The sequence below is a fragment of the Durio zibethinus genome, chromosome 1 (genome assembly GCF_047325235.1).
Source record: "Durio zibethinus cultivar Kanyao isolate XHJ-2024 chromosome 1, ASM4732523v1, whole genome shotgun sequence".
In the NCBI taxonomy this organism is placed as follows: domain Eukaryota; kingdom Viridiplantae; phylum Streptophyta; class Magnoliopsida; order Malvales; family Malvaceae; genus Durio; species Durio zibethinus.
Window position 1 is genome coordinate 37,849,983 of NC_143162.1, and position 20,417 is coordinate 37,870,399.

Genomic DNA, 20,417 nt, shown 5'->3' on the forward strand with positions numbered 1-20,417 from the left:
AAAAATTAATTTATAATTATGATTTTATAAAATGTTAAAAGTTTAATTTTAATTATTATGATTCAAATTATAATAATTTTAAATATAAAAATATTATACTTTAATTTAATTAATTTTTTTAATCATATTAAAAAAATTAACGTCTTATGATTCAAATGATTAAATTTCAATATTTATACTTTTTTATAAGAAAAATTATAATCTATATAATAATTAAATTTGTTAGAAGAAACTACTAAATAGAATATGCATAGCCACGTTGCTTAAAATTATAGAAAAAATCTCTATTTCAGTCGATGAAAACATTATCCTAGTAGGACTAGTGTTTTAACATTAGAGATAGAAAAAAAAAAGAGAAAATTGAAAATTTATTTGAAATTATAATATTTAATTAAGTTTGGATCATTTTTTTATTTAATTTTGATTAAATTTGAATATTAAAAATATATTATATTTAAATAAAATTCAGATAAAAAGATGAAAAATAAAAAAAATCGAATTAAATTATATATTCTTCCTAATTTTTATATATTTAAATTTTTAAAAAATAAAAAGAATAATTTTATATTAAAATATACTTAAATATATTAAAATTTTATATTAAAATAATATATAAAAATTAAAAAAATTAAAATCAAATCAAATTAAACTAATAAAATTCAATTTGATTCGATTCAAATTAAATAAAAATTTAAATCTAATTTTAAATTTTTATACTATTATATAATTTTAAAAAAAATTAAATCAAATTTAATCTGAACCAAATTATTATCACTCTTAAATGACATAAATATGGCAAGGTTGATAAACAAAATAATCATTTACTTTTCATGACCCCACATTAAAGTGCAAATATAGTAATAAAAATGTACTACTTATTTTAATTCTAATTCCCAATTATAGTTTTATTTGATGGCTTCTTTTTATTACTTACCAGTTACAAATTAAAAAAAAAAAAAAAACCGTAGTTGTATAGAAAGGAAAAATCACCGGGTACATGCTTGCTTGTAATTTGTCCGCGACAACAGTAACTATCAGAGAGGTAAAAACTTGAGAGAAAGTAACCGGAGCAAAGTCGGTTATTTCTTCAATTTTTTTTCTTTTAATCAATCCGTCCCTGACCTCATAAATTATTTGTCATTTACTGCTTAAATTCTCTTTTTTTGTTTATAATTTTTATTCTACACTTTCTCTTTCGCTCAATCGACCTGTCCGAAGCCAATTTGCTATATCCTCTCGTTTTTTGGATCGATTTCTCCAAATTCTGATCGCGGTAAGAACATAGTTTCAAACCTTTGCAAATCTAGATTTAATCAATCGCCAAGAAAAGAAACAGCGTTTACTTGTTTGGATCCTAAACAACGTTTTCAATTTTTCTGGTTTCCTTTTGATCTGCTTAACTATTGGTTCAGTGTAGTGAATAGTGATATGTTTTCTTGTTCAGTTTTTCTAATGTTATAATCAGCTTTAAGCTTGAAGATGGGAGCAGAAAAGAACTTCATTGACATGGAGGAGGGAACTCTGGAGATCGGAATGGGTAACTTAGTCATTTGACTCTCGTGCTTACATTTTATTTGTTATTTACTGTCATATTATGCAAAGCCTTTGACTCTGAATTCTTGATCATAGCCAAATCTTGACCTTTTTTTTTCTTTTATCTATTTTGAAATGAAATCGATTATGTTCGAGTAGGTTTCGTTTTCATCTTTTAGTTGATTGATCATGTCTCTATTCAACAGGGATGTTTGATTCTTTCATTTCTTAATTAAAGAAGTACTCGTGTTTTTCATCGATATGATCTAAGCATATAATTGGATGCTAGAGTGAAAATTTACAGTTATTTTAGTTAGTTTGAAGATTATCTATAACATTAATAGCGAGATTTTTGGTTTGCAGAGTATAGAACTGTGTCCGGTGTTGCAGGACCATTAGTCATTCTTGACAAAGTTAAGGTAGGTTTGCTCTTCTATCCCTTGATGGTTATCTTCAGAGTTAATAGCTAGTTGTTTGATGATATGGTGCAAATAATTTTGAAATGTTCCAGGGCCCAAAGTATCAGGAGATTGTCAATATTCGTTTAGGAGATGGAACAACTAGACGTGGTCAAGTCTTGGAAGTTGATGGAGAGAAAGCAGTTGTGCAGGTATTTGTCCAAGCATGCAACCATTAATTTTGATGCATCTAGGAAAAAAGATTCATAGCATGTTTTATATAATTAGAGATCCCAAGGTTTGATAGTTATTTGAAGGCCATATTGATGGATCAAAAAAATATGGTGGAGAACCACACACCTGACACATAACATGTATATATTAAAGTCAATAATATCATTGCCATGAGAGATGAATTCCTTAAAGCATTCGTTGACAGTTGGTTCTGAAATGGCTTCAAGTCTGTTGAGATGGTGACTGCATTATTATTTTCTCCTTTTCCAGGTTTTTGAAGGAACATCTGGAATTGACAACAAATACACAACTGTGCAATTTACTGGAGAGGTAATAAGTCTGCTTTTCTCTGGTGCTGTAGGTTTAATTTATTATGGCTTGTGTAACTTGGATGTCAATAGAATGGTTAACTTTATAGGATCTTTTGGACATTAGTATTTTATTTTTGAAATGTTAGTTTTCACCTTGCGTTTTAGGATGCACAATCTTTTTCTTTCTTTTTTTTTTTTTTTTGAGTGATGTATGTGCTTGGAGCTGACTCATAACAATTTTATGGTTAAAAATGAATGAGGCAGAGCTTTCTAAAATAGGGAAATTCTTGAAACATCCATTAGTTGCAACTTTAATCCTCTTTCGTTGTGATTTTAAACTTTTTTGAAAAGTAATGGTGGTCGGTTTAATCATTTTTGTATGGCTTTTGAATGTTGAGCCCCTTCTAATGTATGTTTTACAGGTTTTGAAAACTCCTGTGTCATCGGATATGCTAGGGCGCATATTTAACGGCTCTGGAAAACCCATTGATAATGGCCCTCCTATTTTGCCTGAGGCATACCTTGATATTTCTGGTGAGTGTATGCAGGAGACTAGAATTCTAGTAGTTGAAGGATCGATCAATTTATGTTTCCACTGTAAATATCTGTTCTTTGTCTTTCTCAGGGAGTTCTATCAATCCTAGCGAGAGAACTTACCCTGAAGAGATGATTCAGACGGGGATATCAACGATTGATGTCATGAACTCTATTGCTCGTGGACAGAAGATTCCTCTTTTTTCTGCTGCTGGTCTTCCTCATAATGAAATAGCTGCTCAAATTTGTCGTCAGGCGGGTCTCGTAAAGTGGTTGGAAAAGTCTGATAATCTCCTTGATGTACGTCTACACTGTAGCCTACTGTGATATTAATGAAGATTGACTTTACTGTGTGTTTGATGTCCATTGTTTATTTAGTGGATTTCAATGATTTTTCTTGTAATTCACTTTTGTTTCCCCCTTCCCTTCTTTTCCTTCCCGAATTTTGAATTTGTGATTGTCCTGTTTTGTGAATTGACTTCTAGGATCAGGATGAAGACAATTTTGCCATTGTGTTCGCTGCTATGGGGGTGAACATGGAGACAGCTCAATTTTTTAAGAGAGATTTTGAGGAAAATGGATCTATGGAAAGAGTGACCCTTTTCTTGAACCTGGTAATTTCCATTAATAAATCTATTTTTCTTAGCATTCTTCTTTTCCTGCAAAGTAATTCAAGTTATAGATATTCATGTCATTGAGTTTTTCCCCATTGAAAATGACTTTGTGTATGAGTCTTTTTATCAAGAAATTCGTCCATTCCTCTGTCTTTTTCTCTTGAATTGCTCTGTTTAATGTGTTTACAGGCCAATGACCCCACAATTGAACGAATTATCACACCTCGAATTGCCCTCACAACTGCAGAGTACTTGGCTTATGAATGTGGGAAACATGTTCTGGTTATATTGACAGACATGAGTTCTTATGCAGATGCTCTTCGTGAGGTATATATGCATTATGCTGTTCAGCTTGGAGGATATATGGCACACGATTTCTTTGTCAACTTATCCCTATACTGACGAATAGTGTTCTGTTAATGCTTTTTGAACATCTCTCTGTTTTTAACTGAAAAAGATAAAGGGAAACTGTTGTTTTGCTTAATAACTTTCATAGGTATTTTAAGAAGCTAGAAATGACTTTAACAAGTGAATGTAATCCATTTGACAGTGACACTTATATCTGATGAACTGATAAATTGATGCTCTTTCAGATTATCATGTTTGCTAATGTTGGACTGATATCATTCATCATTTTTTTTTTTTTTGTATATGCCTGTAGGTATCTGCTGCCCGTGAAGAAGTCCCTGGAAGGCGTGGGTATCCTGGTTATATGTATACTGATTTAGCAACAATTTATGAACGTGCAGGACGTATTGAAGGAAGAAAAGGTTCCATCACTCAGATTCCTATTTTGACCATGCCTAATGATGGTACGAGGCAACTCGCTGCATGATATAGCATTCTTTTAAGTTTTAATACTAGTTATCTGATATTATATTTGGTTGATTATTTTCTGTGGACCAGATATCACACATCCTACACCTGATCTTACTGGTTATATTACTGAAGGGCAGATATACATTGATAGACAACTCTACAATCGACAGGTGACTGAAACATTATTCATTATTGATTTAATCATGGAACACAGTTTTGGAATCTACTGTGCTTGCTAATATTTTTGGAAAATTTTGTTGTTGTACATATCTGTTTGACTGAATTTGCTTCCTGCTCCTGACACTGTCAATAGTACATATTCTTCATGAATTGCGGAAAGCATACATGCAATGGTGATTTAAACACTGTCAATAATGTTGAAGTGATGTGAATTCGAGTATGTTAATTGAGTTCTAAGTTGCCAAATAGATGTAATTCGATAGGAAATGTCAATGCCTAACTTTGAATAGTGTGCATAATTGTTGATCTTATCTTTATTGATTTTCTGAACAGATATACCCACCAATTAATGTACTCCCTTCACTTTCTCGATTAATGAAGGTATGACTATTAGGTATTATCATTTCATCTTGTACAAGAAATTCACCTGCTTGTTAACTAGTAGATGCCTAAAGGAGTTTATGCTGAACTTTTCCTTTTGTTATTTAATCTTCAGAGCGCTATTGGTGAGGGGATGACTCGTAGAGATCATGCTGATGTGTCCAACCAGGTCTGATTGAGAAGTTCTAAAATGAAGCAACGGTTCCTCCCAGTTAAGTACTATTATTCATACTGAAACCCCGTCTTTCTTTATTTCAGCTATACGCAAATTATGCCATTGGAAAAGATGTTCAAGCAATGAAAGCTGTGGTTGGAGAGGAAGCACTTTCTTCTGAGGATCTGGTTTCTCTCTCTCTCTCTCTCTCTCTCTCTCTCTCTCTCTCTCTCTCCCTATTTTGTATGCATTTGTGTGTTTTTGGGTGGGGTTGCACATCACCCATGTGCAGCTTTGCATGTAGGTGAAAGCTATCAAACATAAAGCTTCAGATTAAGAATTGCATTTTGATTTACTCCTTGTTATTATCAACTTACAGCTCTACCTGGAGTTCCTAGATAAATTTGAGAGAAAATTCGTGACTCAAGGGGCTTATGATACTCGCAACATCTTCCAGTCACTTGATTTAGCATGGACTTTGCTTCGTATCTTCCCGCGTGAACTTCTCCACCGTATACCTGCAAAGACGCTTGATCAGTACTACAGTCGTGATGCAACAAGCTGAGCCGATAAATCAAATGTGCCCATTGCTTATCTACATCATGTCAATTTTCATTGGAATTATGTCGCCTTAAAGTTGTTTCACCTAAAACAGTTGCCTTTGTTGCATGGCCTCAACGGAACTCAGTGTCAGTGAATGGTTTCTCAACTACTGCAGTTCACTACATATGTTTCTTTCGAGATACGATTTCATTTAACTTTCGATCAAGTTCATGCCCTGTGATTATTTAGTCTCAAGTATTCTTTGTTTTGGGAACGTTATTTTGAGGTTGTGATTCTGTCATTCAAACCGGCTGCTATGAGTTGAATTGCCAGGAAAAAGACGGGAGTTGGAATAAGTTCTTGAACTTGTAGCCTTTGTCTAGGTCGAAAGTCTAGTAAGCACCATGTTTTCCTCGTGGGTTTGCTTTGGCTGCTACTTAACACTTTCCAATATCGTTTGAAATCTTCTTTTTGTCATCTTTGGCGGAGGCTCCTTTATTTGCATGGAAACTTCTTTGAAATTAGCTGCCAAGTTGCTTTGAAGTTTAAATGCAAGCAATATGAAAAAGAAAAGAGTCCACGCTGAAAAGAATAGGGATTTCTCTCAAATAACACCGTATGGTTTAAAAGTTTAAATATAATAAATAAATTGGCATAATACCCCAAAAAAAAAAAACTATAGTAACTAGGAGATATGGTTACTGTATCTGTATGTACAAAATTGGAAATTCGTAGGATAATTCCGGTGTCGTTTTGTGGCTCCTTTGGGTAGAACTTTGTTGTCGAGCTTGTAAGACATGGATGGACTTTGTCAATGGCGAATGCTTCTAATTCCACTTTGAGTGTCAAAAATGTCTCCTGCATAAAGGGCAAGTTTTATGCCCTATTAGCCATTTCTGAATGCACGATATGTGAAACATATGGTGACAGTGTGGCAAGCTATGAACTATTTCCCCATGTAAGAAGTCCTGGAAATTTGAAACCATATACAAGAATGATTAACAAAAACTATTTCCATCAATCACATAGCAGTAAACGACAGACCAGAAAGGCAAAAAAAGTGGAAAACCTGAAGGCAAATCGAACAAGAGATTCTGTTCCTGGATGAATCCCATACGTTTTCTTCTGTGATTCTGATCTTTGGAATTTTTTCTATTGAACCCTTTGACAACCCGTCATTCCAGGCCACTTCGTTGAATGTAGAGTCAAATGCATTTATCTAATCAAAACCAAATTCAAATTCAAGCATTAAAATAAAAACCCTTTTTTTTATATCTCTTTTCCCCACTACTATAATTTTTCTAGCAGTCTGATGTGCCCAGTGAATGTTGTTGGATTTAGACTGGACGATTCATTATGGGGACCAATTTCCCACTTTAAACAGGATTCACAAGAGAAAAAAATAACGATAAATTTTGAATGACGAATTTTGGGACGTGGTCCAAATAACCTTAGTGCATGGGCAAAGCAGCAGAGGAAGGAAAATAAAAGCAGTAACTAAAGTGATTGGCGCGTTGTAGCCATATGATAGAGACCTAGGCATCATTCTTACCCGTTGTTGGAGAAACCTCGTCGCCATATCATCGGAACTATAAACTATAAGTGAAATTTTAAAGAACTTGATGGAGAAAAAACTGCCCTTTATGGCTCCAACCGTGGCTCCATGAAGACAACCGATCTTCGTTTTTGCCCCAACAAAAGCTCCAGTCAGGGCTCCTAAAGTTGCTCCAACTGCAGATAAATGCCAGATTCAGATAAGTTTTGGATTCAAGCGAAACAGACACCATAGTTTTCTAGCAAACATGTCAAATTCTTCTGAATGTTCTTGGATGAAACTGAAAAGATTTCCTTTTGTTTAATTTTGTCTTGTTCAAAAGGAAAGGAGCAAATCCAAAAATGTAAAACAAAACAAACCGATTAAGAACTAACCCACTGCAAATATAAAGATGAAGATTGCATAGAACAGTTTACTAATAACTGCTGAAGTAGCTGAGCAGCACAACTCCCTTGCCTTTTCAGCTGGAAAACATGAAATGATAAAAGAAGGAGAAGGGCAGATGCTAAGGTCCATTGGGAGAAGAAATGAAGAATATTTTGAGCTTTAATTTGGGCTCTAGTACGTGGTTTTGACAAGAATAATCCAATCAGAAGGAAAAAAACAAACTTGTAGGCAATTATGGCAATGAAAATGGAGCTGAATTACAAAAACAGGCGCATTGAATCATGGGAATTGAGAGCCCCGTTTATAAAAGCGTCTGAAATTGAATCTCTATCGTGAACGAAGACTGAATTGTTTCTAATCTAATATATTCCGAAGACAGAACAATTCTTGGTCAAAGTCGCCGACTACACAATCCGAGCTGAAATTAGCTAAAAAAGTAAATGACGCTTGTGTATTTACGGTTTGCTCCATTTATAATTCTCCTCATTTCTCAATTTCTTTGAATTGAAAGCCGCCGTGTTTTTCTTTGTTGTGTAAAACTTGATCAAAGATTTTTTTTTTTTAAAGAAAAAGGTCAATAAGAATTAATTTTATCCCTCCATTAAAAAGAAAACATAAATAACAGTATTAAATTAAATTTTTAAAATTTTTAATTTACTTTTAATTTTTTAATATTTATTTACTTAACTACTTGAAAAAACATTACATATCTAAATCTTTTTGAAACTCATAACTTTTAAAAATTTACTAATATACATGGTATGTAAACTAATACTCGATAATTACGTAATATTAGATTAATTTAAAAACTATCAATTCCTACTTATTTTTTTACATTAAATCCAACCTTGTGATAATAAACTAGTAATTCATGAGAAAATTTTTAAGAAAATAACAGTCTAGTTCTAGTTAATTTTCACTTGACTGGCTTTATTAATTTAAAATATTTTTCATATTCAAATTTATGTGTCCTAATGATACATATAATCATATAATTTTAGTTTCAATTATTTATAAAATAGTTGTTTCAAAAATAAAAAGTAGTATATACTTAACATTAACCTATCAATTATTTATATAATAGTTGTTTCAAAAATAAAAAGTAATAATTTCGTATTTAAACAATTGATTTAATGATAATGCATTAATTTTTGTAGTTAAAAAGATTAATTGGAATCTTCCTTCTTTAAATGAATAATGAAAAAAATTCTCATAGTCAATTCGTACGTCCAAGTGGCATACACATTTAGGTCAATCAGTCCTGTCATGCGGCGCGGTTACATCTTACTCTTTGATTCAAAGGACTGCTAACTCTTGCATATAACCAGTTTAGAGCCTATCAAACTTGACAGAGACCAAGTCTGGTTTGATTCGGCCTGCGGGGGTCCTTCGGGCTTTCAAGGATGGGCCTGAAAGGTTGTGCGATTGACGACACCATTGGGCATTGTCAAGTTTCTTTGGGCTTTGGATGGGATTTCTCGCAGATGGAAATGGACATTGAATCAAACAAAACACTGACAAGAAACGCGTAAGCTTTAAACAACATAAGCACCGAAACACGAAGAAACTGACCCTTCAAATCCTTCTTCTTTACCCCCTTTTATTTATGAGATTTCCTCTCTCTCTCAAGCAAAGCTAAGCTAAGCATAGTTAGTGAAAAAAAAAAAAAAAAGGTAAGGAATGATACTCAAGACAATCCAAGGGGCAAAAGCAAGGCATATAATAAAGCAACAGTGCGACCAAGCTATACTTAATCAATTCCCCTGGATGCTCCACCAGCAAATCATAACAATCCAATCAAGTCTAAACCACCTGACACCAGAAAAGAACAGGTTTTGTGAATAGCCATCTATGGGACTCTGCCAATCTCTGAGATCCTGCTTGAGAAGATCCCACTCTCATGAAATCCCTATCTCTTCTTCCTCCGATTCTTCTTCTCACCCATATCAACCATTGCCCAAAACAACCCAAGAGCAGTTTCACCCTCCTCCACAAAAACCAGCTTGGGAAAACCAAAACCCATCTTTGTCTAATGCTCCTTCATCATCCCATAGTGAGACCATTTTGCTTAAACCTTATGTTGATGTCACCACCATTTATGATCTTGATAAAGAGTTGGGGAGAGGTCAGTTTGGCATCACTTCTCTTTGCACTGAAAAGGCAACAGGGAGAAAATACGCCTGCAAGTCTATTTCAAGGCGTAAACTAAACACTGACAAGGACGTAGAGGATGTTAGAAGAGAGATTTTGATACTGCAGCATCTAACTGGGCAACCAAATATTGTTGAGTTCAAAGGTGCTTATGAAGATAGCCGGAATATACATTTGGTAATGGAGTTGTGTTCAGGTGGTGAGCTTTTTGATCGGATCATAGCTAAAGGGACTTACTCAGAACGTCAAGCGGCTTCAATTTGTAGGCAGATTGTGAATGTGGTGCATGCCTGTCATTTTATGGGCGTTATGCATAGGGACTTGAAGCCTGAGAATTTCTTGCTGGTTAGCAAGGAAGAGAATTCTCCAATTAAGGCCACTGATTTTGGACTCTCTGTCTTCATCGAGGAAGGTTAGCTTATACCATTTACTGGTTTTCTTTGATTCATTATGCCTTTGCTCTTCTGAATCTTTGATTACTTCCAATATTCTAGTTCCTTTCCGTCATGAAGTTGATGCTCTTAGACATGATCATATCTAGATCAAAGTCTCTAATTATTTTCAGATTATATTGTGATTTTCTTTTTCTATTTCAGTTATACCCCAGGTTTTAGAATTGGATAAAATTGCTAGAATCAATTACAGGACACAGATTAATTTGATTAAAGTGTTTTGAATAAATTTTAAAAAAAAATGAAGTTGAGTAGATCAATTAGAGCTGGAAGCGGACTTTGCACGTTATTCTTTCTAGATGTAGTCATGAGTAAACCAACCAAGTCAACGAAGAAAGGGCCAGGTCAACCAAGTCAATGATATTTTTTGCTAAGTTCGTAGACTGGTGAAGTGAGTAAGAAAAACGGTATATCAAAAAACAAAAAGAAAGGCTAAATAGAAAAAGAATCACGTGGTAGGTATAGGTTTAATGTGGCATCATGATTGATGACTAAACCAGGTGCTTATCCTATTATATATACGTCCAAAAGGCCAGACGCGTTGCTGTGACAGTGAAAGCACTGATCAATCTAAGATCAGGTTCCGCCAAAGAAATGGGTGGTGGATTGGGAACAATAGAGTTGCGGCATTACAGCAAGAGCTGTATTTGCCCTCAAGTCTCAGCGTACATAAGATATATATATGTACTTTGACGGAATTTCTATCAAATAGATTTAATGGTTCAACAATTCGGACTGAATGTAGTATTAATTTTTAGTGGCACCATTGCTGCATTGTCCCGGTTTGATTATTTACTAACGAACATGATTTTGTTACTGATAGATGGTAGATAGTGGTATAAAAATGAGGGCAATGGGTTTTGTGCAAATATCTTTGTAAATAAGGGATTATATATATTTAAGTACTTAATTTCTAAATCAAATGATGTGATTATAATTGCCAGTGTTTAAAGTAAGGTTTCAGTAGCCCGTAAGCTGACCGTGTACTTTCAGATTTCTGGGAAAATTGAAGGCAGATATCTTTCTTTACTGTTTATTGCCATTGAACTATCAAAACTTCATAAATTGACTATAAAAAGTGATAGAATTTGTATGAAAGTTTAATAATAAAAGAAATGTATGATGGACCAGTTGATGACATCACATTTGTATATATCAGCCTCTTTGCTCAACTTCACCCTTCTTAATTACTTCTTATGAGTGATATGAGTGAATGATGGATGACAAAGGTAATGCTATTTTTTATTTGCTTTTTGAACTTGATTTTCTCAAATTTATTTATGCATTGGATTTTCCTAGTAATCATGAATCTCATATTCTCTAATATTACCAAGCACTTGAATTTTACTTAACTTTTCAGGTAGAATGTATAGAGACCTTGTTGGAAGTGCATATTATGTTGCACCAGAGGTGTTACAGAGAAAATATGGCAAGGAAATAGATGTGTGGAGCGCCGGAGTCATTTTATACATTCTTCTTTGTGGAGTGCCTCCGTTTTGGGGTGGTATGTAAACATTTATTTATTTATTTTTTGGATAAATTCTTCATTAATCCAAGAGAGAATTGAAGGAGAGTTCTGCTACGAGACAGTGGTAGGGAGATACAAAAAATGTCCCAACACAACAAAACAACTTTAATTTCCTATTTCAGTTTGTGTGCATCTATAAATTTTGAAATAAGAACAAATAATCACCATTCAGATGGATCTTGATAAAAGTAGTTTGTATAAAAATTTAAAGAAAAAGAATTTCGGGGCTCAAAGCCTTAAACTAAATTGCTACTTGTTCTCTCATACTGTTACTTGGTTTCTATCCCTTTAATTTTCTGAGATAGATTTAACTTCAACTGAGTTTGAGTCAATTTCTCATTGTTCTGAGAATTTTACTTTTTTTAACCAAAAAAAGAGCTTTACTTTTGGTCCTGATACCTTTTCATCTGTTAATGAATAATTTTGTTGCAGAGACTGAGAAAGAAATCTTTAAAGCAGTTTCAGAAGGTAATCTTGACTTAAAAGGCCAGCCATGGCCAAGTATATCTGATAATGCAAAGGACCTCATCAGGAAGATGCTAGAAAGGCACCCTAAGAAACGGATTACAGCTGCCCAAGCCCTAGGTAAAGATGTATCTTTATGAAAAATTCACTAGGCAAAACCCTTCTAAGCAAAGAAAAGGGGACATGCAACAAGGAAGAGTTGGATTGAAAACATTGAAGATTAGATTGTCTTTAATGTTGAACATAATTAGATAATGATTGGGTGGTTAATGTTTTTCATTTTGTGTATTTGAACCAGAACATCCGTGGCTGAAGGAGGGTGGTGATGCATCTGACAAACCTCTTGATAGTGCTGTTCTTAGCAGGTTGAAGCAGTTCAGAGTAATGAATAAGCTCAAAAAACTAGCCTTAAAGGTATGATCTAATGCCTATGGTTTTTCACTCATTTGAAACTTGCATATTCAACAGTTATTGGATTATGTTTCTTGGGTAACCATTTTCAGTTTACATAATAATATGGGGTTATTATCGTACAGTCTTCAAGTAGTCACTGCCTGATCTAGATGCACATTCATTGACCCTATGCTTTGCGGTTGCTATACAATTGTTTTTCTTTCTTTCTTTCATTTTCCCACCAGCTGATATCTTTATCTGAAATTTTGATTTCTGGAAGGTGATAGCAGAAAGCCTATCATCAGAAGAGATCAAGGGCTTGACACAGATGTTCAAAAACATCGACACTGATGGAAGTGGTACAATAACACTAGAAGAACTCAGGGATGGATTAGCGCGATTGGGATCCAAGCTAACCGAAACAGAAATAAAGCAGCTCATGGATGCTGTAAGAGTTATCGAACCATATAATCCCTCCCCTCTCTTCTTTTTTATGGAAACATTTTACTTAATTAAACAAGCCTTGAGATGTAATTCCTTCCAGCATCCAAAAGAAACAATTGGCAACTTCTGAATGCCTAAACTTTATTCTATCAGGCTGATGTTGACAAGAGTGGATCCATTGATTACATCGAATTTGTAACTGCTACAATGCATCGACATAGGCTTGAGAGCGAAGAAAATATAAAGCAGGCTTTCAAATTCTTTGACAAGGATAGCAGTGGGTTAGTATATTGCAGTATTTCCTTAAACATTCCTCACTCTTCCTATGATTCTAAATTAGCATGAACTAACATATTTTCCAGAATGAGATATTGAGTTTTGAACATTCATGGTATCATGCAACTTGACGACTTGACTGAGTTTATCGTTATCATTATTATTTTCATTCAGGTTTATCACAAGAGATGAGTTAAGACAAGCTATGACCGAGTATGGAATGGGAGATGAGGCTACAATAGATGAAGTCATCGAGGATGTTGACACCGATGGGGTAATTTTCTTATCTTCTTTTTTTTTCTTCATATAATTTCTGTCAATGGTGTTGGATAAATGACTCTTATCATTAACTGGGTAGGACGGGAGAATCAATTATGAGGAATTTGTAGCCATGATGAAAAGGGGAACTCAAGATGGGGATGGTAAAGACAGATGAATAACTGCTGAGCATGTTAGATAATCTACTTGGCTACTCCATTGTTCAGCAAACTTATCCAACTTTTGGCTCTTTCCGCCATCTTCAATGCCAATCACCACATATTCCTCATCTGTGGTTGTGAATAAAACTCATCATTCCATTCCATGTTGTGTTAGCTTTTGTTTGTTTAGTATAAAAATGCCATCTCAATTATCGACAATGTTTGTGTTTCTATGTACAAAAGGGAAAAAAAAAAGTGTGTTTCCTTCCTTTTCGTCCCAAAAAAAAAAAAAAAAACAATTGTACTCTAATAAACAAAATTGGAATTGCATTCAAGTCCTTCATTTGGCTGTTTATTTTTCCTTGTTGTTTCACATTTTAATTTTTTTCATATAGACAATTCTAAGTTTTCATAACAATACTTAAAAGTTGGGTATTTTTTGGTATCAAATCATTATTAAGAGATTTTAAAACTGGGAGAATTTTGAAAAAAATTGTTTAAAATTTTTTTTTTATTAATTGATACTATGATCAGAAATAATTAATAAAAAAATAACAATATATAGTAAAGAGAAAATAAAAAAATACTTTTATGCTTTTAATATTAAAGGGATATGAACTCAAAATTACAATTGATTATTTTTTATGTACATACATTTAATTAAATAATATATATAATTATCTTATAAAATATGTACATTGAAATTATAAAAGTAATTTTAATAAAAATAATTTTTTTCATTAATTATTTTTTATTATAATACCAAATAATAATTTTTTATTTCCGAGCCTATAACTAAAACCGCCTCTTGGGGCTGGAGAGTAAACCGAACGGAGAGAGAATGGTCTCCCTCTACTCTTGTTGCCCGTTTCCTTCATCGAAAGCCCTTCAAATGTACCCTTCGTTCCTCTTCCTCTCCCCTCGAAACCCTAAATTACTTCCCTTTACGATTTCCAGAATCCTCAGAGCCAGTTCATGTTCCGCCGCCAAACATCAGCAACCGATTAGAACCAGATACGCCGGCGTTCAACTAGAAGAAACCGTTGATGAGACCAAGCAAGGCAAGCTTCGGCTCGATTCTTGGATCTCTTCTCGAATTCAAGGCATTAGCAGAGCTCGAGTTCAATTCAGTATAAAATCAGGCCTCGTGACGGTCAATGGCCGCGTTGTCGACAAGGTAACTCATTTTTTCTCTTACTTTAAATTAATGAAAAAGGTAAAATATTTGGGCAATTTTGAGTTTAATGTTTCACTTTTAAGTAGGTCTCGCATGGCCTGAGAGCTGGAGATAAGGTTAATTGCGTAATTTCGGAGCTGCAACCTTTGAAAGCAGAACCTGAAGATATACCGTTGGATATAGTTTTCGAGGACGACCATGTTCTTGTCGTTAATAAACCTCCACACATGGTGATTTAATTTAATTTAAACATTGAAAAAAAAAGTTTTATTAGAAGTTTCACTTTGGACCGTAAAATTCTGACATTTGTAAATGGCATTGGTTTATTTGGTTGAGGTTGTTCATCCAGCACCTGGCAATGCTACTGGAACATTAGTGAATGGGATTCTTCACCATTGCAGTTTACCCACAGTGGCATTGTCCGAAAAGGATGTTCTTTCAGACACAGAGGATGTTTCTGATGATGAAGCTTTTAGTTGTGGTGGAAGTGCAGCAGCTTCTGTTCGACCAGGGATTGTACATAGATTGGATAAGGGCACCAGTGGATTGCTTGTTGTCGCAAAGGTGAGTGTTTTTCTTATTCCTTTTTCCTTGGCTACTGCAAGTTGCAAAACTAACATGAGGGTTATCATTGGTGTACGGCAGGATGAACATTCCCACGCCCATTTGTCAGAACAGTTTAAGCAACATATGATCCAGAGAGTATATATCAGTCTTACTTGTGGAGTGCCATCACCTTCTGCTGGACGTGTGGACATTCCCATTGGACGTGATTCAAATAACCGCATTCGGATGGTTGCTGTACCAGGTTTAAGTCATCATGGTCGGGCTCGCCATGCTGCTAGTAGGTGATTTATAGTCCTCCATTATTTTGTTTTGTTTTGATGGTTCAATAAAACATTGGAGAAAGACGTGTGATTCCCTTCTATCAGATACAAAGTAATTGAAGTACTGGCTGGTGGTGGTTCAGCACTGGTTCAGTGGAGATTGGAAACTGGCCGTACTCATCAGGTATGGTTTAGCACACAATTTAACTCTTTTAGAGACAGTTAAGCTATTATTGAGTGCATATTTCCGCATGAACAAATAATGCTGCAGTTTTGTGCTACATAGATTTCAGCTCAGTATAATTGTCGACAAAAAGGGTTTGTCTAATTCCTTTTTTTCTTTGTATGAGAAGTAGATTCGTGCCCATGCAAAGTACATGGGAATTCCTTTGTTGGGTGATGAGGTGTACGGCGGGTCAAAGAGCATGGCCTTGTCACTGCTCCGTCCCAGGATCCCCCCTAACTATAATGATGAACTTTCGAAGCTGGTTTCAAGATTGGAGAGGCCATACCTTCATGCTTTAGTCCTTGGGTTAGAGGATAAAACCCAACATATTGTATTTGTTTCTGTTTCATAGTTGTCAGAAATCCATATCAGTTTTTGCTTGTGATTTGTAGATTCAAACATCCACACTCAAGCGAGAAGATGCACTTCTCATGCTCACCTCCTCCAGATTTTAGTGAAATATTGAGTCATCTTCGTAATATCGGCATAGAGAAGGTAAGTTTATCAAGAATCATTTCTAATACCTGTATATATTTTCAAATGCCATGGATCCATCTATTCTGCATGAGATGTATTGCGTGCTAATGATGGGTAAGCTTAATGACGTAGAGTCGTGCACGTAGAGTTTAGTTGGTAAAGTTATTTAAATAGTCAAACTGATTTGATTCATCCTCAAGTCCAGCGGCTGACTAGAGTTGGTGTTGCCTTGGGTTATATTAAATAGTTTTGGAAACTTGCCTTAGAAAAATTAGTGTTTGCTGTGCAGCCTATTTCCAAGGAAGCGGCCTCCTAAGACTCATCAATGGACATGGATGTGGAAAATCAGCGGACAACTCTTGATGGGTTATGACCTCAGTTAAGTTTGCGACTAAGGGCTCGAAGAAATTTGTATTCGATGGTTAAAAGAAAAAGAGTCGTTAGAAACCATCTGACTCACAATGGCTCCAAGCAATTAAAAGTTCTTTCGCAGGCACGGAGCTGAAGTAAATTATGAGTTGTATTCATAATTATTTTGCTACATTACAGTGGCCTGTTAATGCATCACTTACCATCCATCTTCCGATCTCCTAATAAATCTATCATGTATGACACTATTTCTCACTCGGGCAGGATGCCCATAATTTTTCCAAGGAAATAAAAAGTTGAAAACAAGAATTTCTCGACCTGGAAATTAGGTCCAAAATTATAGAAATGCCCGTCAAGTAAAAGAATAATGGACCTGAAGTTTCATGAATCAAACTTTCTCAGCACTGGACCGCTATGATATGTACCTTGGTATCCTGTCAAGGAAAACGCAGCACCTATCACATTAATAAGGAACCAATTCAACTGGCACATCTTCCTATTAACTGATTAGTTCTTAAACAAGATATGTACGAAGATAAAAACAAACATTAATCCTTAAAACCAGCTCACTATCACAAAAACAACCAAACCAAGCCTAAGCTAATTAAGCATTTCTGTGCTTGCATGCCATAATTTCATTTAATTTTACTGATTGACCTCAAAAAAAAAACTCATTGACCCTTAGCATATACAGTGTACTAGTACCCAAGCATGTGACAGATCATTGAAAAAGCTAGCTGAATCAGCTGATAAACCTCGCTAAAAGTGGTTTGAAGGACCTTGTACATTTCGAATCTCATTGTTTTCAAAGTAGTTTGGGGGATTTAGAGATTAAGACAAGCTAACTCTTAATGAGAAATTTAATGGTGTACACTTAAAAAGGCATCATGGCCATCTAATAAGTGCAGCACAAATGGCTGGGCAGTCCAATTAGGCGTGAACAAGTACCTCTATAGAGCAGCTTAAACCTTGTACTCTTCAATATGCATCCACTTCGTAGAGGACCATTTGTTCCCTATAATCACAGGGCATCCACCTGGTATCAGCCATAAGATACACGGTTAAACTCATTTGTTTATTTAGCTGTAGATAACTAAAAGTTGCTATGATCAAATGAGAATAATTTTTGAACATAAGTGTCAAACATTTATGATATGAAAGCAGATAACAGATCAAATCTTTTTGCTATGGAAATACAGAACTGCTTAATCATTCTTGAACCACAACTAAAGATAAAAAACCCACAAAAAAAAGTGGAAAAAAGGATTGACTGCAAACCATGCAAACTTGATAGATCTAGCGTGGCATCAGGCCTCATGCTCCAGAACAGCAATGCGTCACCCATCTTTGGCTTCACAGCAAGACCCTGTTTACCACATTCAGACAATTCATTCCACCAAGGTACAGCACTAACATTTCCCTTGGCAGCTGGAAATATTGTCTCACCCCCTTCTTCAACATCTGACCTGCATCCATAGCAGAAAGTAAGGTAAAAGGTACCAAATCCTTGGCTTTTTCAAAGGACAAATGAGGAAAGAAATTTCTATGACACTTGATTGAGTGTGGAATGCATCACAGACATGTAAAAATTATAAAACGTACAAATACATAAGCATAGTAGCCATCCGCTGGCCTCCATTTTTAGTGTTGAACTCATCAAGGAAGTAATCAAAGTGTGCATCGTATTTCTGTCCAACTTCATAGTGGAGAACTTGAAGACCTTCTCCATGCTCTGTAGTTTACGAAGTTTGCTTTAAGTTACAAAAGGAAAAAATATAATAAACCAAAAGAAAATTGTGATAATTGGAAAACAAGGACAATACAATTAACTGCAAGAAGAAATTAAAAAAAAAAAGGAAAGACCTAATCTGGACTTCATTAACTGTAAATAATAATATATTAGAGAAAAACAGGTACAAATATATTAAATTTGCACGTGGCCAGTACTCAGGTCTAATTGAAACTCATAACCAGGACTTGCTCAGAAAAAAAAAGAAAAAAGATAACATCTCGACAGATTTTTGCACAAAAAGAGTTTAATTATCGGTTTCAGAGTAAAATATCTATAGAAGGTTTTGCTTAGTATTATAATCCCATACCTACAGGAATGAAAGTGTAGTCCGCTATCCTTTTTTCTATGTCCCTAATGATTTTGTCTTGCCCTCTTCTCAGAAACATACCGGAACTTGTACGCACCCTGCAAACAATACAAATCAAATGTCATAATATCTAACATTAGGTTAAAAGTTCAACAAATAATCATCGTCAAACAAGATCGGGTTTCCTCAAATAAGTTTTAGTATTATAATTTCCAACAAAAGCATAAACAGAAGCATTGACGTTCGATATTTTAACACCATATCTTAGCATTTATAAATCACAACAAAAGAAGAGGAGGGAGGATAGGAAATCCAAACCTGCTATCTTTACTCTTCCCTGTTTTGCTATCAACAACAGTGGACTTAGCCATGTGAGGTTTAGCAAGATTTATTAGGTACTCACATTCTTCTTTGGACTGTTCAAATGAGTATAAAGGGAAAAAATCAAGACAACCACCCAAAAGAGATAAATAGCAAAGGAAAAGACCATCATCATCATCATCATCATATTACTACTATTTTTACTATTATTAACCAAATTATTAACCAGAAACTAAGGGAAAGAAGATCTCCAACTCAACAGACACCACAAAGGCATCAAGAAAACAGCCGTGCCTAGAATCATACCAATTCACACTAATAGGAAAAGGGTTCCACAAAGTTTCCTTCACAAAATTTTTGACTCATTGAATCCATCTACATTGCATTCCAAAAGAACTACTATTCTCATCAATTCACATTAATTACAAAATTTCCTAGAGTAAGGATATACAATCAGAGATATAAGATTGGCAATTTCAAATTATTTATACTAACCAAAAAATCTCAAGAATGCATGAAGCCGTGACACATTTGTGATAAAAGTAATTTATAAATAAAAATTATTAAAAAAAAGAAGAAAATAGAAAATAAACTAACCAAAAATTTATGATAAATGAAAGCTCTAGGCTCCCAAGATAGGACTTCAGTCCACTGCCCCCCTCTCTTTCCCAACCCTATTCCTCTGCAACAAAATCCATGAAAGCTAATCAGAAAATAAATCGATTTTAACAAAGAGATCAATGCGTTCTTAGAAATTAAACCACCGCGACCGCGTTACCTTTCAGAAGCCATGCGTCTATAAGAAGTGAGATCATTGGGCGGCGAATCGTCGCTGTTTATTGGGAGAGAGAAAATCCCTAGCCCTAAAAGCATCAATAAAACGACCGTTAACATAAACAACATCGACAATACAAGCGTCATTGTCGACCATTTTTTCGCCTGTAATCGAGAATGTCTCACTTTAGCCATTCTTGAATTTTGAAAAGAAAAAAAATTATTCAGCTCAAATGCTCGACCCCAGGAAATCAAATCCCTAATTTTGGGTGAAAGTCAGATTCAACAATTCCTTTGGACAGGAGATTTTGACTAACCGACTTTGCTACGCCCATTTACGAGCGCGGCTTTTATATATAGCTTTTCAGGAGTTGTT

At 34.7% G+C, this 20,417-nt stretch overlaps 5 protein-coding genes across 8 annotated transcripts; 3 read left to right on the forward strand and 2 right to left on the reverse strand.

Moving 5' to 3' along the window:
- The first annotated feature begins 1,197 nt into the window (after window positions 1-1,197).
- Window positions 1,198-6,178, forward strand: VAB1 (ATPase, V1 complex, subunit B protein). Of its 2 annotated transcripts, none has more exons than XM_022913507.2 (15): window positions 1,198-1,273; window positions 1,445-1,537; window positions 1,897-1,952; window positions 2,045-2,143; window positions 2,436-2,495; window positions 2,899-3,010; window positions 3,102-3,310; window positions 3,496-3,624; window positions 3,814-3,951; window positions 4,286-4,436; window positions 4,531-4,613; window positions 4,957-5,004; window positions 5,120-5,173; window positions 5,263-5,346; window positions 5,538-6,178. In XM_022913507.2, the coding sequence occupies exons 2-15, from the start codon at window positions 1,480-1,482 to the stop codon at window positions 5,721-5,723; spliced, it is 1,467 nt and encodes a 488-aa protein (XP_022769242.1). In that variant the 5' UTR covers window positions 1,198-1,273; window positions 1,445-1,479; the 3' UTR covers window positions 5,724-6,178. The 2 variants fall into 2 exon arrangements, with proteins under 2 accessions (XP_022769242.1, XP_022769243.1); XM_022913508.2 differs by having other exon boundaries at window positions 1,466-1,537.
- Window positions 6,179-6,401: 223 nt separating this feature from the next.
- On the reverse strand, window positions 6,402-7,914 carry LOC111312844 (NEP1-interacting protein 1-like). The gene is made up of 4 exons (XM_022913510.2): window positions 7,631-7,914; window positions 7,254-7,432; window positions 6,771-6,920; window positions 6,402-6,669 (listed from the first exon to the last, which is right to left on the reverse strand). The coding sequence occupies exons 1-4, from the start codon at window positions 7,770-7,772 to the stop codon at window positions 6,547-6,549; spliced, it is 594 nt and encodes a 197-aa protein (XP_022769245.2). The 5' UTR covers window positions 7,773-7,914; the 3' UTR covers window positions 6,402-6,546.
- A 1,298-nt stretch (window positions 7,915-9,212) lies between these two features.
- Window positions 9,213-14,126, forward strand: CPK29 (calcium-dependent protein kinase 29). Its single transcript, XM_022913505.2, has 8 exons — window positions 9,213-10,206; window positions 11,607-11,750; window positions 12,207-12,359; window positions 12,538-12,653; window positions 12,913-13,080; window positions 13,230-13,357; window positions 13,527-13,626; window positions 13,711-14,126. The coding sequence occupies exons 1-8, from the start codon at window positions 9,495-9,497 to the stop codon at window positions 13,786-13,788; spliced, it is 1,599 nt and encodes a 532-aa protein (XP_022769240.2). The 5' UTR covers window positions 9,213-9,494; the 3' UTR covers window positions 13,789-14,126.
- Window positions 14,127-14,521: 395 nt separating this feature from the next.
- On the forward strand, window positions 14,522-17,180 carry LOC111312845 (Pseudouridine synthase family protein). Its single transcript, XM_022913512.2, has 8 exons — window positions 14,522-14,948; window positions 15,035-15,178; window positions 15,285-15,512; window positions 15,594-15,796; window positions 15,881-15,959; window positions 16,132-16,307; window positions 16,394-16,496; window positions 16,768-17,180. The coding sequence occupies exons 1-8, from the start codon at window positions 14,613-14,615 to the stop codon at window positions 16,792-16,794; spliced, it is 1,296 nt and encodes a 431-aa protein (XP_022769247.2). The 5' UTR covers window positions 14,522-14,612; the 3' UTR covers window positions 16,795-17,180.
- Window positions 16,981-20,370, reverse strand: LOC111312847 (putative prolyl 4-hydroxylase 3). 3 transcript variants are annotated; one of them, XM_022913514.2, is made up of 8 exons: window positions 20,046-20,370; window positions 19,865-19,949; window positions 19,265-19,362; window positions 18,947-19,044; window positions 18,450-18,579; window positions 18,126-18,313; window positions 17,796-17,883; window positions 16,981-17,281 (listed from the first exon to the last, which is right to left on the reverse strand). In XM_022913514.2, exons 1-7 carry the CDS (start codon window positions 20,234-20,236, stop codon window positions 17,810-17,812), a joined length of 864 nt encoding a protein of 287 aa, XP_022769249.2. In that variant the 5' UTR covers window positions 20,237-20,370; the 3' UTR covers window positions 16,981-17,281; window positions 17,796-17,809. The 3 variants fall into 3 exon arrangements, with proteins under 3 accessions (XP_022769249.2, XP_089596874.1, XP_089596885.1); XM_089740748.1 differs by having other exon boundaries at window positions 19,865-19,970; window positions 20,046-20,357; XM_089740759.1 differs by having other exon boundaries at window positions 17,096-17,302; window positions 19,865-19,970; window positions 20,046-20,357.
- Window positions 20,371-20,417: the final 47 nt, after the last annotated feature.

Coding starts and splice junctions, on each gene's coding strand:
- VAB1 (XM_022913507.2), top strand. CDS start 1,480: ATGGGAGCAGAAAAGAACTTCATTGACATGGAGGAGGGAACTCTGGAG. Junction 1,538..1,896: donor AACTCTGGAGATCGGAATGG/GTAACTTAGTCA, acceptor TTTGGTTTGCAG/AGTATAGAACTGTGTCCGGT. Junction 5,005..5,119: donor CACTTTCTCGATTAATGAAG/GTATGACTATTA, acceptor TTTAATCTTCAG/AGCGCTATTGGTGAGGGGAT.
- LOC111312844 (XM_022913510.2), bottom strand. CDS start 7,772: ATGGACCTTAGCATCTGCCCTTCTCCTTCTTTTATCATTTCATGTTTT. Junction 6,921..7,253: donor CGAGGTTTCTCCAACAACGG/GTAAGAATGATG, acceptor GGTTTTGATTAG/ATAAATGCATTTGACTCTAC. Junction 6,670..6,770: donor CTTGTTCGATTTGCCTTCAG/GTTTTCCACTTT, acceptor TCAAATTTCCAG/GACTTCTTACATGGGGAAAT.
- CPK29 (XM_022913505.2), top strand. CDS start 9,495: ATGGGACTCTGCCAATCTCTGAGATCCTGCTTGAGAAGATCCCACTCT. Junction 12,654..12,912: donor TCAAAAAACTAGCCTTAAAG/GTATGATCTAAT, acceptor GATTTCTGGAAG/GTGATAGCAGAAAGCCTATC. Junction 13,081..13,229: donor TAAAGCAGCTCATGGATGCT/GTAAGAGTTATC, acceptor TTATTCTATCAG/GCTGATGTTGACAAGAGTGG.
- LOC111312845 (XM_022913512.2), top strand. CDS start 14,613: ATGGTCTCCCTCTACTCTTGTTGCCCGTTTCCTTCATCGAAAGCCCTT. Junction 15,179..15,284: donor TTAATAAACCTCCACACATG/GTGATTTAATTT, acceptor TATTTGGTTGAG/GTTGTTCATCCAGCACCTGG. Junction 15,513..15,593: donor GATTGCTTGTTGTCGCAAAG/GTGAGTGTTTTT, acceptor GGTGTACGGCAG/GATGAACATTCCCACGCCCA.
- LOC111312847 (XM_089740748.1), bottom strand. CDS start 20,236: ATGGCTAAAGTGAGACATTCTCGATTACAGGCGAAAAAATGGTCGACA. Junction 19,363..19,864: donor TCATTTATCATAAATTTTTG/GTTAGTTTATTT, acceptor TCATTTGAACAG/TCCAAAGAAGAATGTGAGTA. Junction 19,045..19,264: donor GGGAAGAGTAAAGATAGCAG/GTTTGGATTTCC, acceptor TATTGTTTGCAG/GGTGCGTACAAGTTCCGGTA.